The sequence below is a fragment of the Bos mutus genome, chromosome 8 (genome assembly GCF_027580195.1).
Source record: "Bos mutus isolate GX-2022 chromosome 8, NWIPB_WYAK_1.1, whole genome shotgun sequence".
In the NCBI taxonomy this organism is placed as follows: Eukaryota; Metazoa; Chordata; class Mammalia; order Artiodactyla; family Bovidae; genus Bos; species Bos mutus.
Genome location: NC_091624.1, coordinates 82,445,765 through 82,460,003, shown reverse-complemented (window position 1 = coordinate 82,460,003; position 14,239 = coordinate 82,445,765). Strand labels below are relative to the sequence as shown.

Genomic DNA, 14,239 nt, shown 5'->3' with positions numbered 1-14,239 from the left:
AAAACACTCATCAAAACAGCTTTATGAACATGAACACGCCAGCACATCTCACCTAGAGCGTTTACTTTTGGGTTGCATATTTCTTTGGGGTTGATTTATTTCTTCAGTGAACAGTGTGAAAGTCGCTCAGTCGTGTCCGACTCTGCGACCCCATGAACTACACAGTCCATGGAATTCTCTAGGCCAGAATACTGGAGTGGGCAGCCCTTCCCTTCTCCAAATTATTTCTTCAACCTACCCCTGAATTACTGATATTTACCTGCATGCCTATAAATAGTAGTGTTCTGGTTGTTTTGCTTTAATGATCAGGCTACGCAGCGAGGAACATTTCAGAATTCCTTTTACAACGAAACAAATGTCGCCTGGCAAACGGGACCCAGCAACCCGGCGTCAAGTAGGAAAGAGCACCAATCCCGTCTCATTATTATTTGGTGACGCGTCTCCCGCGGTCGCTCGGCCGGGCTCGGCTTTCGCGCACGCCCGCGGGGAGGCCCCAGAGCGCGGGAGCACAAAGGCGCGCGGAGCCTGGCGGCCCCGCAGACTAGCGGCGCCGCCCTCCTCGTCCGCCCTCGCTGCGCTCCGGCCCCGCCCGGCGGCACAAAGAGCCGAGCCGCCACTCGTGAGGGGCCCCCGCGCAGCGCAGCCCGCCACACCCACTCGGGCCCGCTCCCGCCTCCGCTGCCGCGGGCGCCCTGATGAATATGCATCACAGCGCGCCCGCCCCCGGCTCCTCCTTTTGGTTTCCTTCCCGCCGCCAGGCGGAAGCGAAGAGCTACGCTTCCCGCGCGCCGAGCCGGCCTGGGTGGGGCGGGGCCGGGCGGCTGGTTCGGAGAAAGAGAAAGCCGGGGAGGCGGCGGCCGCAGAGCGCGGGCCGGGCCGGGCGCGGAAAGGTTGCGCGGATGGCCGGCGGTTCCGGGGTAGCGCCGCCGCGGCCCTGAGGATTCCAGGGCGAGGAAGGGGCGAGCGCGCGATCTCCCGGCCGCGCCGGGTGCATCAGCCTTAGCGCGCTCCGAGCCCGGGCAGGGAGGCAGCTCTTACCCCCGGGGCAGCCCTGCCAAAACAACAATAAAACCCACCAAGCACACTCGCGCACGCACGTACACACACACAAACACACACCCGGCACTCTGGACGGCTTTCAAGTCAAGCTCACGTCTTCTCCAAGTGAGAGGAAGCAAACTGGAAATCCAGACAGGCTGAGGGGTTGCCTGTTTTTAGACTTTTACCACCTTTTCTTCTTCGGGCCAGGAATTGTGGCATTGCAGAAATTATCATTAAAAACAAAAGTAAGAGCCTACTCCTGGATTGCGCTCTTAAAAAAAATACAAAAGCGACACTAAAACAACTCAAAAATCCACAAATCTGTACCTGAGATACGTGAAGTCAGCGGGCCAGGGTTCTGTTATACACTCAACATCTCTTTATTGCAATAAGCAGTGGTATGTAGCTTTGAAATGAAGGATTTTATTTGCTTGTCTTATTTGTCTCTTGCATCCCCTTCTATTGCCATACACAGATTTTTTTCCTCTTTGTACACTGTAAAGAGAACCTAAATGTCATTTCTGCTTTACAGGTTGAGCCATATGTTGGATTTTCAGCCCTGATGCTTTAAAAAAAATAAAATAAAAAATCTTTGTCAACTTTAGTGTACATGCCACACTTTTATGATGGGGATCCGTGGATAACATTGTAAGTCCAAAACAGTGTGAAATGTAGCATTTTTTTTCTGCTTCATCTCCCTTAACCCCTTCCCCATGATGGAAAAAATTACTGTACAAATGATACTTTAGTTGTATCTTGTAGTCCATTCTTTTCGGAGCATTTTTTTTCCTTCCCTGCACAGATTTGTTACATATTTTCACTTAAAAGTGTATTTATTTAGCTCTGATTGGTGTATTGGTGTTTTTAAAATCATTCTTCATTCCAAAGTGTAGTTACCCCCACCCCCTTGTTCCTGAAGTGGCAGGATAGAATTGTTAGCCCTCTCCCACTCTTCCCTCTACTTAAAAAAAAGAAAAAGCTTATGATGTATTTCTTCCCGCTCCTGTTATTTTTTTTCTGCCCTGCTGTTTTTACTCTAGTATTTTTTTCCCCTCTGCCTAACAAAGTGTGTGTGCGTGTGCGTGTGCGTGTATGTGTCTGTCTGTCTCCCTCTTCCCTTGTCTTCTCTTTGCCAGTATGTCTGGGACATATTTTAATGCACGATATCCCATCCATTAAGTTGTGGTTGAATGCGGAGTGTGTGAGGACTTGGCAGCTTTCAGGTTGAAGAGGGGGCGGGGAAGCCCGTTTCGACTTTGACACAAGATGCCGAAGTGGCGTGATTGGAATTATTATTAGTGCTGTGAACATGGCCATCTTCTCCTCTGGTTAGAAGAACTGCCATTGAACTTGAGACAGGACAGACAAGATCTCCAACCCCCCATCTCCCCCCTCCCCCCCTCCCCCCAACCCCTAGTACAGTAGCTGGCAGGGAAAAGGCGCCAAAATACACAAGATTAACTCTAACTTTCTTTGACAGGATCCTATAACACCATCCTTTGTAATTTTAACTTTCCATCGGGTGGGAAAAAGTTAACTTGTGAACCCATACTTGAACAGACATTTAAATCAGCCCTAAAATGGAATAAATCCAGAAAGTCATACACGCATGCTTATGTGGTTAGGAAAGAATGCACATGTAAATAAGCAGGGTGCATGTGTGTATGTGGGGAGTTCAAGATTTAATCAAAATCAGAATGAGTGTGACTTTTGAGTACATTTACTCTATGGGGCAGAGCACGGTGAGGCGAAGAAGCTGACCTTTAAGCAATCTAAGTAAAAACTGCAAAGAGTTGTGAAACACAAAACGTTGTGGTTTCCAGTTTTACATTTGAGGTTTGATGTTTTCATTTAATGGTATGAGAGATGGAGAAAGCGCCAGTGCTGAAAAGTCCCTATTAAATCAGATGTGGGCAGAGGTCAAGCACTCCAATTCACTGATACAATACACTGCAGATTCCCGCCTCACTGATGGGGAGCACAAGAGAAAGCGCTTGGGCAATAAAAGTATTAGAAGGGCAATTATTGCACGTGGTTGGGGCTGCATTCTTGTGCACTGGGAAAAGGCTTTTACTGGCCCTGATGAATTTTAAAGCTGAGTATTGTTGAAAGCTGTTTTAATAGGAAATTGATTAGCTGAGTATTTCATACAATAAATGGTGACAGTTTCATTGCTTGATGTCCAAAATAAATTCTTTTTATTCTTTAGTAGACAGAGTCATCCATTTAAGATGGTCAGACAGCAGCAACATAATTATGAGTGAATGTGATGTCATGAACATCTGTAACTTTGCTTTTGGAGCTTGTGACATCACACCATTTGACAATAGTATTGCTTTGGAAGTTATTAACTTACTGTGTGTTGTAAAATTTTTTCAGATGTATTTCAGAGACAAAGTTTATTTAAAATACTAATATGTATTTTGTATAGGCCCAGTGGTTTGTTTTCTATCATTGTAATTATGCAATTGTTGGCTAAATTTTATTTTGAAAGTTAAAATGAACAGTCTTGTTATTATGATTGTTTTCGTTTTGAAACAGAAAGGCAGTTTTCAAGAAAAGAATTACAGAAAGGGATGCAGAAAGTTTACGTTAGTTTGCAGTGCACTTTCTACATTTCTTCATGAACAATATAAAGACAACTTAGCCATTTTGCATAAAAGCTTTCTAAACAGCTCATTAAAGTCAATTTTTTTTTCATGTCACAAAGGCACATGTAGATAGGAAACAAAAACCAACTTACATGTAGAAATAAAATGATGGTATAGTTTTACTGTAAGTGTCAGCTATTTTGAAAAAGGACAATAGCTACAACTCTCACAGGCTCAGCAAAGAAGTCTGTGTGTGAAGGTGCCTGTAAGTTTTGAAGTATTTTGAGTGAACCAAGACAATTATTACTGTGATTTTCAAAGTTTAAAATAAATCATACAAAAATTACAGGGCAACTGCTGACTTTGTATTCCCAGAAAGCAATGTCTTCAGAAGTTCGGAATCTCCATTGATGAACTAGCCTCATTTCTGTACAGAAGTGAAAACCAGCTAAACTTAATGCTGGCCAGTCTACCTACAGATTCAGTGGTGGTTTGAAAATGTGCCGAAACGTAGGCACACTTAGCGGGACAGTATTTTTTTAAAACAGTCGAGTACAGGCATTTCAGCAGTGACATTATTAACAGCGTCATTTTTCTCATTTAGTTTTGTCCTTAGGGGACACCGAACAGCTCCCCGAGGATGGGAAAAAAGTCCACAGTTATTTATTCATTTCAGTGAAAGGCAAAGCGCTGGCAATAGGGGGTGGGGAAGCTAACCGGTTGTGGATTTTGTAGTAGGGAAAAATTGCTACCCTAATTTGACAGTGGTACTTTAAGGGCTGATAGAGCTGGGCATGATTTTGCAATTCCCATCAAGTGCAGGCAATTCCAGTACTTGTTGGTTGTTTATACATGTGTTGTTGAGTGGATTTTTGATGTTCTTGCTTGTGGATATAAAATCGTGTTTTCCAGGCTACACATGTATGATTTTTGTGGTTCATTTGGAAGAAGAAAAGGTCCCTGGGCATGGTGTAGTGGATACTTGCAGTCTTGCAGGCCTGTTTCCTGGGGTCAGGAGGTCATCTGTCTCTTTTGTATTTAGTTTTAAAATATTGATATTGGCCATGCAGCCAGGGTGTGTGGAATTGTTGAGCCACCCCTCTAGTCACATGCAAGAGCTAAAAAAAAAAAAAAAAAAAAAGTCATCCAGTGTATTGAAAATGACAGCTTTGTTAAGCTCCAAGAACTTTTCCCTAAACTACTCAAGATTCACACCCTGTCACTGAATTTCTTTAGAAAGGAGAAGATTAAAAGGAAATCAGTATTGGAAGACCCTGGAGATGTTATGCTCCTCTCTGGAGGTCAGTGAAAGGCTCCAATTGGGTAATACTGCTTACTTTTTCAAATATACAACTGAGTTTTGAAAAATCCAGTCACCTGAAGAACAGACACTCCAGCACTTCTTGAAATTAAACTGTCAGAAAAAAGAACTCTTCTTCTCTATAAGATGGCAGGGAATAGGTGATCTAGGGAGGAGGTCTTTAGGGATTCTGAAATATCAGATTTTCCTGTTGCTACAGAAGGTTTTCACTTCTTTCTTCCAGCCAGGTTTTGGGGTGAATGAAATTAGTTTAACTCTTTCAGTGAGTATGAGAGAGAGAAGAAGTTTAGGAGAGGTAAGTACCAGTCTAAAAAGTGTTTCGCCCACTTTGATAGCATCAGATGCTTTTCAGAGATACTTTCAAACCACTCTTAATGCCATGCCACAGAAATGCTGGGTAAAAGGGAAAGTGGCTAAAATACTATATGTACCTACTCACTTCCTCTTTTTTTTTCTCTACCTGGAGTTTGAAAGAAAGGCGTTTCTGAAACCACAGACAGTGAAGTGTCCTGCTGAGAGAAGTCATGCTCTACCTGTCCCCCCACCCCAGTCCCTCTTTACAAAAGGCTCTCTTAGAGTTCATCTCGAGAAGACTTGCAGTGACCCTGGTATTGGCTGCACAAGAAGCAGAGTTCTGGGTGGGGTGAGGTTGGGGGGATGTCAGCCATTTCACCCATGGTTCCAAGGCCTAAGAAGACAGTCAAAGCCAAATCCACTAAGCACCCCATACTGAGCACCCCATGTCTCTGTTGCTCATTTTTTCCTCCCTTTGAGTTTCCCCCTCCTTTCTTGTTTTCCCTTTTCTTGGAAACAAATCAAAACCCCCACCACCAAGTATCCTCCATGCTCATCCATAAGTGCCCTACAGACAGGGAGAGGTTTGAACCCCTTAGTGATAGGCCTGGGAGGCCCCAGACATCTTTAGGTCTCGGGGGATCTTACCTGGGTCTGTTGCTGCTTCATCACCTCTGGCGCTGCTGTAGCTTTTGTGGGCTCTTCTGTGTTAAGAGTTGTCTTTCATTCTTCTTTTCTAAGCTCGTGAGAAACTTCTGGAGGCGACCTAGTTTGGGTGGCAAAAGGAAAGGGTTTCTGTTGGTAAGGAAAACTAGTAAGGGAGGAGGGGTGGCGATGTCTGCAGACACTTGCCCAGGGCTCAGCACTGGGCCTCTTCTGCCAGGGGACAGCGGCTGGTTCTGGGATCTCTGGCTGAAACGGAGCACTTGCAGGGTGCCAAGATTTCACTGGGGGTGGCGTGGTGAGGAGGGAGGGAAGAAGGGAGGGAGGGAGAGAAAGAGAGATGGGCGCTTGATTTTTAAAGAGACCCCGAAATAATGGCTTCTGTAAGAGTCCAGGCATTCAAAGAGGTGTGTTCAAGGACAGGAGGGCATTCGTGCCAACGGGAATGTCTTTTATGGTAAATTAACCCCGGTCAAATTGAATATTTGTTCAAAGGGAAACTCCAGTAGTTAAAGCTGGTGTTATCAGTAGCGTTTCCACACACCCACCCCCCCAACCCCCAGACCTGGTAAGAGGGTGAGAAAAGGGATGCAGCAGAATGTGCAACACAAAGTGATGTTTTGGGCTTTTTTCTTTTTTTAAATCTAGGATGAGATTGCCTAAACATTTCTGAGAGAAATTAGTATTTATTCGGATTAACCCGTACTCTCACTTCATTTCTTTCATCTATAAAGACTGTCAACTTTATTCTGGCTTTTCAAAAAGAAGAAATGACCCACACAAAGGAAATTAACGTTGTCAGAACCCGGACTAGAGGATTCCGCTCCCAGTGGGGTGTGCCCTAAAGGGTTAACTTCGGGGGATTTTCTAAATTTCCCCGACTTTACCTGTCTTCCCAGAACCAAAGCTCCCCCCTCCACCCCTGGCCTCCTCGACTCCCCCTCCTTCCCCACCGCCTTTCTTCTTTAGGCTCTTGCTTTACGGGGGCTGCAGCTGGTGGACTTGGCAGGCTCGCCTCATTAAGAGCGCTCTTTGAAAACGGACTGTGTTTGAGCATTTCCCTAATGAGGACAGGACGGGGTTAAAAAGTGACCATTTCATGGTTGACTTGAACCTGCCTACTTTTCTTGATGTGTCGTTGTGAAATGCTTGATGTGGATAACTCCCACTCGGTGAAGGAAAAAGTCACTAGTTCCTTCAAGTCCTCTGGTGGTGGTGGCCGGGGGGGGCGGGGAGGGGGGGGGGCGTAAGGAAGGGGTGGGAAGAGCGGAGAGAACGAGATAGGAGAAAGTTGAGGGGAAAAAATCGAGAGGAGGCAAGCGAGAAAAAGAGGAAAGGGGAATCAGAGGAGAACCTCCAAACGGCTCCAGAGCACAGCTGGAAGTGGGGGCGGCCCCGCCCCCGGGCTGGGGCCTTCGAGTCCCCTCCGGGGGCCCCCGAGCTAGGTAGACGCGTAGCCCCTGGCACTCACTTTTCCTCTCCCCATTGTCTGCACAGTCTTTGCTTCCACCTCTTCCCCACCCACCCCTGGCCGAAAACCGGAATTTGGGGGCGGGGTGTGTGTGTGTGTGTTTGTATGTGTGTGTGTGTGTGTTTGTATATGTGTGTGTGTGTGTGTGTGTGTGTGTGTGTGTGTGTGTGTGTGTGTGTGTGCGCGCGCGCGCGCGCGCGCAGAAAGAGTGCGAGGCAAAGCGCCGGCCTCCACATCTCCGAAATCAAGTTCATTCACTCGGGGCCCGCGGCTCGCGGCGGGGTGAGGGCGGGGCCTCGCGCGGGAGCGAGGCGGGAGCGGCGGCCTCTGCAGGACTCTAGAGACACACGCACCCAGCTCGCGCGCGCGCCCGCCCGCCCCGCAGCCCCAGGCGCGTTGCGGCCCCGCCCTGCCTGCACCCCGGCGGCGCGGGAGCCGCTTTCCGCCGGCGCCCCGGGCCCCGGGGAGGGGTGGGGATTGGGAGCGAGCCAGAGGAGTCGCGGGAGGAGGAGGAGGGTGCAGAAGGCGGCGGCGCTGCCCGATCCTCCCGCTCCGAGCGAGGCCACGTGCACCGGGCACCCCCAAGGGAGGGCGGCAAACCGCGGCGAGGCGCGCCGCTTGTGCGGAGCTGCCCCGGGATGCGGGCCCGTGCTTGGGAAACCCCGGCTGGGCCCCGTTCCCACCCGCGCCGGCGTGCCCCAACTATTTAAGTCCAAGTTCGTTCAGCCATACCCCCTCCGTCTCCCCCTCCTCCTTTCAGCCGGCGGAATCGGCGGACCGCGCCCGCCCCGGGTGCGAGAGTCGGCGCCCCAGTCTGGGCCCCGGGGCGGCCTGGGTGTGAGGGAATTTTCCATTCGTTCCTTTCTCGGGCCCAGTTCGGCTCAGGGCTTCTCTCACTCGGAGGTTCCCGCGGCTTAAAGAGTCCGCAGCGAGCACCGAAATACCTTTTTCCAGGGCGGGTTTTCGGGGTGTGTACGTGTTGGGGGAAGGGCGCGGGACTTGCCCAAAGGGCGGAATGATCATTTATTTAAAATTAAAAAAAAAAAAGTTGTGGTTCTATTGCAGTGGTATGAGAGCTTTAACAAATGAGTGAGAGAGAGAGAGGGAGAGAAGCAAGAGGAGGAGGAGGAAGGTGGGGGGCGGGGGGTGTGGAGAGGCTGGTGCAAAAGGAATGCGCGTTTGCAGGAGGAGGAGTAAAGCGATGATTGTGTAATTAAATAATAAAACAATCCTTAAGTCTGATTTGGAGAGAGCTCGAGCGGGGTCCAGAGGGTGGAACCGGTGAATTTTTCAACTTCCAAGTTTTGCAACGAAAGAAAGCGAGAGAGGGAGGGGAAAAAAAGAGCCCAGAGCAGAAAGAGAGGAGTTCGGAGCCGAGCGGGAGAGCGGGATTTATCGTTTGGGATTTTTCAGGAGCGCGTTCCGATACCCCCGGGCTCTGGGCAGCCGCGGCAGCAGCAGCAGCCTCCTCGCTCGGCCGGGTCAGACGCGGGGCGAGGCGGGCGGCGGGCGGGCAGCCGGGCGTGGAGGAGTCGGCGCGGGCGGCGGCGGCTGCAGCCGGGGACCGCGCGCCGCGAACCTCTTCCGCCCGGGAGACCTGCGCTCGCGCCCCCTCCCTCACCCCGGCCTCTGCCGGCTCCCCCACCCACCCCGCCCCCACCCCGGCCCTCTCCCGCGCGCGCCCCGCCACCCGCGCGCACTCGCTCACGCTCCCCCCTCGCGCACACACATGGTCGCCTCGCGGCAAAGTTTCGCCTGCGATCGCCACTCCGGGATCCTGCCGCAGTGCTTGGGGCTGTAACCTTGAACTTTCCCAGCGCGGTGACACATTCTCCTCGCTCTCCCTCCCGCCCTCTCTCCTGCGCCCCCCTCCCCGCCTTTTTTAAAAAAGCATTTCACCACCAACCACCACCCCAATCCGACCCACACCGAACCTTCGCTCACCCCCTAGCCCCCAACAACAACAACAACAACAACTGCAAACAGAAAACAAATCCCCAAACCCAGGCGAAAAGCAGCCAGCACCGGCGGCGGCGGCGGCGGCCTCGGCGAGCACGGCCAGCGCGCTCGGACTGCAGGAGGGTTAAAAGTGTAGATTGGATTTCACCCCGGGAAATCTAGCACGCCGAGTGAACTTGAATCTTTGGCTATTTAAGGAGGACTGGGTTTGTTGTGAAGTTGCGGTGATCCAGCGCAGAGCCCTGTCCTGATTGATCGCATCGCGGGGCTCAGATGACTGTAAAATGAATAGATGAAATTCTTGCTTCTCGAAGATTTTCTTGGGCATCTCCGGGAAAGTGCGTTTTAAGGCGAAGTCATGATGTATTCTCCCATCTGTCTCACTCAGGTACATGTCTCAGTCACTCTCTCGAGCTTTCTCTCTAGCCCGAAATGCCTTTGTTTTGTTGCTCTCGTCCGCGGACAACTATTGGTTTTAGTTAACCTCCGCACACCCCGGTAACCCAGCAGAAGAAGTGGTCCGGAGTTGCGGCGGGGTTTGCAGGGCGGCACCAGAGCCGGCGAGCGGCCCCTAGCTCACAATCACCATGTGCGCCCAGCCCGGCACCCTGGGCACGGAGAGCGGGTGCCCCTGTGCTGCCAGGGCGGCTGGGCCGGGCGAGGCCGCCAGGGATGGGCAGGGCCCGGGCCCGCGAGAGCTAGCCCGCGTGCGGCCCCTGGAGTGCTTGCTGCGCCCCTGCCCAGGGTGCCTGCTGCCTCTTTTGGTTGCTTGCGCGCTGAGGTGGACTCCGGCTTTAGAGAAGCTTTGGGGGGCGGGGGGGGGGGGACTGAGCCTTAATAAACAAGCAGTGAACTTGGGCGAAGGAACTCCAGTAGGAGTCCTTGTGGGTGCCTCTGGACTCCGCTGCAGGCAGTGGGCGGGAGACGAAGCGAGTCGAAGATTGTGGTCCGGGGACCATTCCTTTGCTTAATTTGGGGATCTGAAACTCTAGTCTATCGCGATCCGCACTTTGAGGTTTCCAGTGACCATGCCACAAAGGCGATCTAGACGTGGACTGGAGTTAGTTGGCTGGGATGAAAGTTAAAGGACTTTTAAAACATGTTCATTTTGTGGAGACCTGTTCATTTGACGATATTGGGGCGTAGGTTAGAAAGTAATGCTGGAAAAGTAAGGTCATTTTCAAAAATTCACTTTGAAAATTGTCCTAAGATTTCAGGTACAGTGTTATGAAATAAAATACTGGCTTTATACTTTTACAAGAACACAATTTATATAATTTTAAATCGGTTGGTCAAATGGAAAAGTGGAGAGACCGAACAGACATACCTGGGGGCGGCTTTCATCGCTGCCCGGCTAACTAAGCAACTGACGAACTAACTAAATATCTTAGCCTAGAGTTGTTATTTGAAGCAGTGTTTTAAACCTCTAAAGGTGTGGGAGAGTTGACTGCAGCTTTTAGGAGGCTATGTCACGATTAGTAATTGATAACCATTTTCTTTGACATTGGCTTAAAAACTATAAACAGTTTAAGAAGTGTCCCCTAGTCTTAGGTGTGTTACAAGTTTTAAAAAATCCAGTATCATGATGATGCATTTTTGTAATGGACAAATGATTAAGATTTCAATTGTATGACAATTAGAAGCCATTGTGATTCAAAAGGACTGAGGCATTCATAAATTGTGAATGAAGATGAAAACAATGATAAGGCTTATTCAGTGATTGGATACAGTCCTGTAGCTTTTTGGCTGACACATTTTTTATTGTTTATATTTTGTTTGGCATCTGAGTGTGATTAACTTAGATATGGCTATTTTCAGCAAGTAAACGTGCACTTTAATTTAACAAAACTGGAAAAAATGAGTTGCTGACCTATTTGTATTTTTAAGGCTGTGAGTAATGGCCAATAAATATGGTGATGAAACTGTTTCAGGTATAACGAATTGACTTCAGTTGCAAAAGTTACCTTTCGTATTATCCATCAGCAGGATTTTTTCCTTTTTCTGGTAAACCACATCCATTTGATATTTTTTTTACATTATTGAAGCATAGTTCAAATAAAACAAATTGAGGTAAGCTTTTCACGTGCAAAGTGCTGCACTACTTGCTCTCACCTGTAAATGATTGTTTTTCTATATTGGTTCATATTTCCAGCATCGACTTTTCAGAAACATTGCTAGCAATTACATTGCATTTTTGGTTTCCTCTAGATATGAATCGAAAAGTCACTAGCTTTATCTAAATTTGTGTAAGTTAAAAATAATATTGTAGCATGGTGACATATGGAATATTAGGAGCATGTACAGTATAGTCATTCAACTGTCCCATTAGTATTCAAGGATACATACTTACCAACACTAATTCATGTTGACTGATATTCTCTACTGTTTTAATAATGTAAATCTAGGTTGACATATTGAAACTGTTTTGGGGATTTAAGGCCTAGACTAGAAGAAAAAATTTTAGCTTTAGAATTCTCCCTTTAATATCTGTGTGACTTTATAGTGTAAGGTGTTGCAGAAGTAATATTAACAATGCTACTTTGATATCAGACCAATAGTTTAGTTTTGTATTACAGGAACTTAATAGCTGTAGCAAAACATTTTTTAGGATTATGTAAATACAAAATAGAGAAACATTCTTATTTGATTGAAAACTTTGCAAAGTGCTTTCGTTGTTGCAATAAGATATCTAGGCTTTAGAAAGAAGTTTCAAAAGAGGCTATAGTTGATATTTATCAAAGTGTTATTCAAAATTATCAGTACATGGATATAAATCTGTATTTTTACATCAGTATAAATCAGATGTAAAAAGAAAATTAAGCATCAATAGGATTTTGTATTTGCTTTTGCTAAAAATAATGTAAACCCTTAATAATGTAACTTTCACTTGGAATGATTGTATTGAATTTTTTTTCTTTCACTATTTTTCAGGTTCTGAAGGTACATTTATAAAAATGGTTTATTGTTAAATAGCAGTGCTCCAAGAACATCTAGTATTTACTCTTCTACCTCTATATTGGTCTAATTTTCCATCCCTTTCATGGAGACCACTGTTCTGTGAAGAAAAATAAATATTTCCAGTGGAATTAGGACTATTTACTTTTATATTTGAAATTTGTAACTAGGTTGTTTATTTTATCAGTTTAGTTTAATAAAGGAAGTTTGAAAAGAGAAAGAATTACTGAATGCCAATGTGTTTTAATAAAAATTCTGTAAGAGTAAGGTGGCCTATTACCTTAGCATAGACATTAGATGTTAGCTTACTTAAATGCTTTGCTTTCTTAAAAAAATAATTTTCATAGTTGTTTATAGTGTTATTGTGATAACCTATTAATTAGGACATTTGAATACTTTAATCATTTTTTTGATGAAGATAAGTTACTATGCTTCATATAGATGCCATTCAAAATCACTACAGATGTATTACAACTCAGCATTAGAAAACAGTCATACTTGGGAGATGGTACTTTAGTCATGTTAATACAAAAATACATGTGACTTATTGAAGAACTCTACTTACCATTTTTTGAGGATATCTTCATGTCAGAAGTAAGTGTTTTATTTAAAAGGAATTTGCGTAATAGTAAAGCCCTGAAAGATATTTGTAAGGCGAATGTGGACTCAGAAAGTTTGCCGCTTGTATTTATCAAAAGAAAAAAACTATGTTTTAAAACATTACTTGGCAGCATTGGCAACAAGCTAAAGGCAACCTTAAACAAAGTAGTGTTTTGTTTTGTGCGCATCAGCTAAGAAATTCCAAATTTAAGCCCTCGGTGTTGCATTTTGATTGTTTAGAATAAGTTGTTAAAATTTTGAAATCTATTATATGATAGATGATTAGAAACTCAAACAAATGTAATCAAAGTTATATTTGAAGTCTTTATAAGAGAATGAAATGTTACTGAACATAGTACTTAAGGATAAAAGTACTTGAGAGTTACCACATTGCTTAATATTTGTTAAAATAATACTGCATTTTTAAATAAAATAATACTGCAAGGGTAAAGTGAGTGAGACAAAGCTCTTCCCACCCGCATGTACTCTTTACAATTTCAAGGTTTAGTTTGTGAGTATATATATGTAGGTTTTTAAGTCATATTAATAAATCATAGGAGAAGTTAGATTATAGGAAGTGAGTTCCCAAAGCATGAGTCCACATTTCCTCGAGCAGGGTTTCCTCTTGCATATATTTCTAAGGGAGATAAACAAAGTTTTTGTAGTTACAGTGAACGCTGAAAGCATGGCATCAGAAAGTGTATGGAGATAGGGAGGTCTTATCATGGGCTGTGGTTGCTGTGAGCAGGGCTGCCTTCCCACACAAAGAACAGATTGTGGTTTAACTCTTTCCATGGCCTAGTTTAATGTGCTCGCATAGTAACTGAATTGTTCAAGTCTCTGCTGGAAACTACTGATCGGTTTAATGATTTCCTCTATGGCATTTGGTTATGCCTCATGCTGTGATGTAATCATCCACATTCTGTATTGTTATAAAATTTTGATTTAGGCTGATCCTGCTCTCGGAACATTTCACGGCAATACGTTAAAACACTTGAAAATTGCATTATCGATCGGATGGGATGTATAACTCCTCCGGATCCGAACGATAGACTGTGGACATGCCGCAATCTTTAACACTGAAACTGAATATGATCTTGAAAATGAATTCATAACTCTATGGGAGTTTGGGGGCATCTTCTTTGTTAGAGAGTCATTCATGGTACTTTCATCATTTTTACCTGATGGAATTCATCAGACTGCTGATTAGATAGAATTTATTCCATATAGTTCAAGGTGACCAGTACTAGGCTGTCAATTCTAACTTGGGATATAAGTAGTTAGATAAAGTTATTTTGCGGTTGAGGTGACGATACAGTGACCAGAAAAGTGGCCGTAGTGGAA

General features: G+C 45.9%; 1 protein-coding gene and 1 long non-coding RNA gene across 14 annotated transcripts in view; one reads left to right on the top strand and one right to left on the bottom strand.

Annotated features, from left to right (window-relative positions):
* Nucleotides 1–6,816, bottom strand: part of LOC106700556 (uncharacterized) — a 64,023-nt gene extending 57,207 nt beyond the window's left edge. For 3 of the 5 annotated variants that reach the window (XR_011465175.1, XR_011465178.1, XR_011465173.1), the window contains exon 1: nt 5,896–6,816. This is a non-coding gene — a long non-coding RNA (uncharacterized lncRNA). Of the gene's footprint in view, nt 1–1,368; nt 1,537–5,895 lie in introns of all 5 variants that reach the window. The other 2 variants (XR_011465174.1, XR_011465176.1) reach the window with 2 other exon arrangements.
* Nucleotides 6,817–8,697: 1,881 nt separating this feature from the next.
* Nucleotides 8,698–14,239, top strand: part of NFIB (nuclear factor I B) — a 257,368-nt gene continuing 251,826 nt past the window's right edge. For 2 of the 9 annotated variants that reach the window (XR_011465172.1, XM_070375904.1), the window contains exon 1: nt 8,711–9,728. Coding sequence is in view for 8 of the 9 variants with exons in the window: in XM_070375904.1 (XP_070232005.1) it covers nt 9,699–9,728 (30 nt within the window). In the remaining variant the exon portion in view is untranslated. Of the gene's footprint in view, nt 9,729–14,239 lie in introns of all 9 variants that reach the window. The other 7 variants (XM_005889569.3, XM_070375899.1, XM_070375900.1 and 4 more) reach the window with 7 other exon arrangements.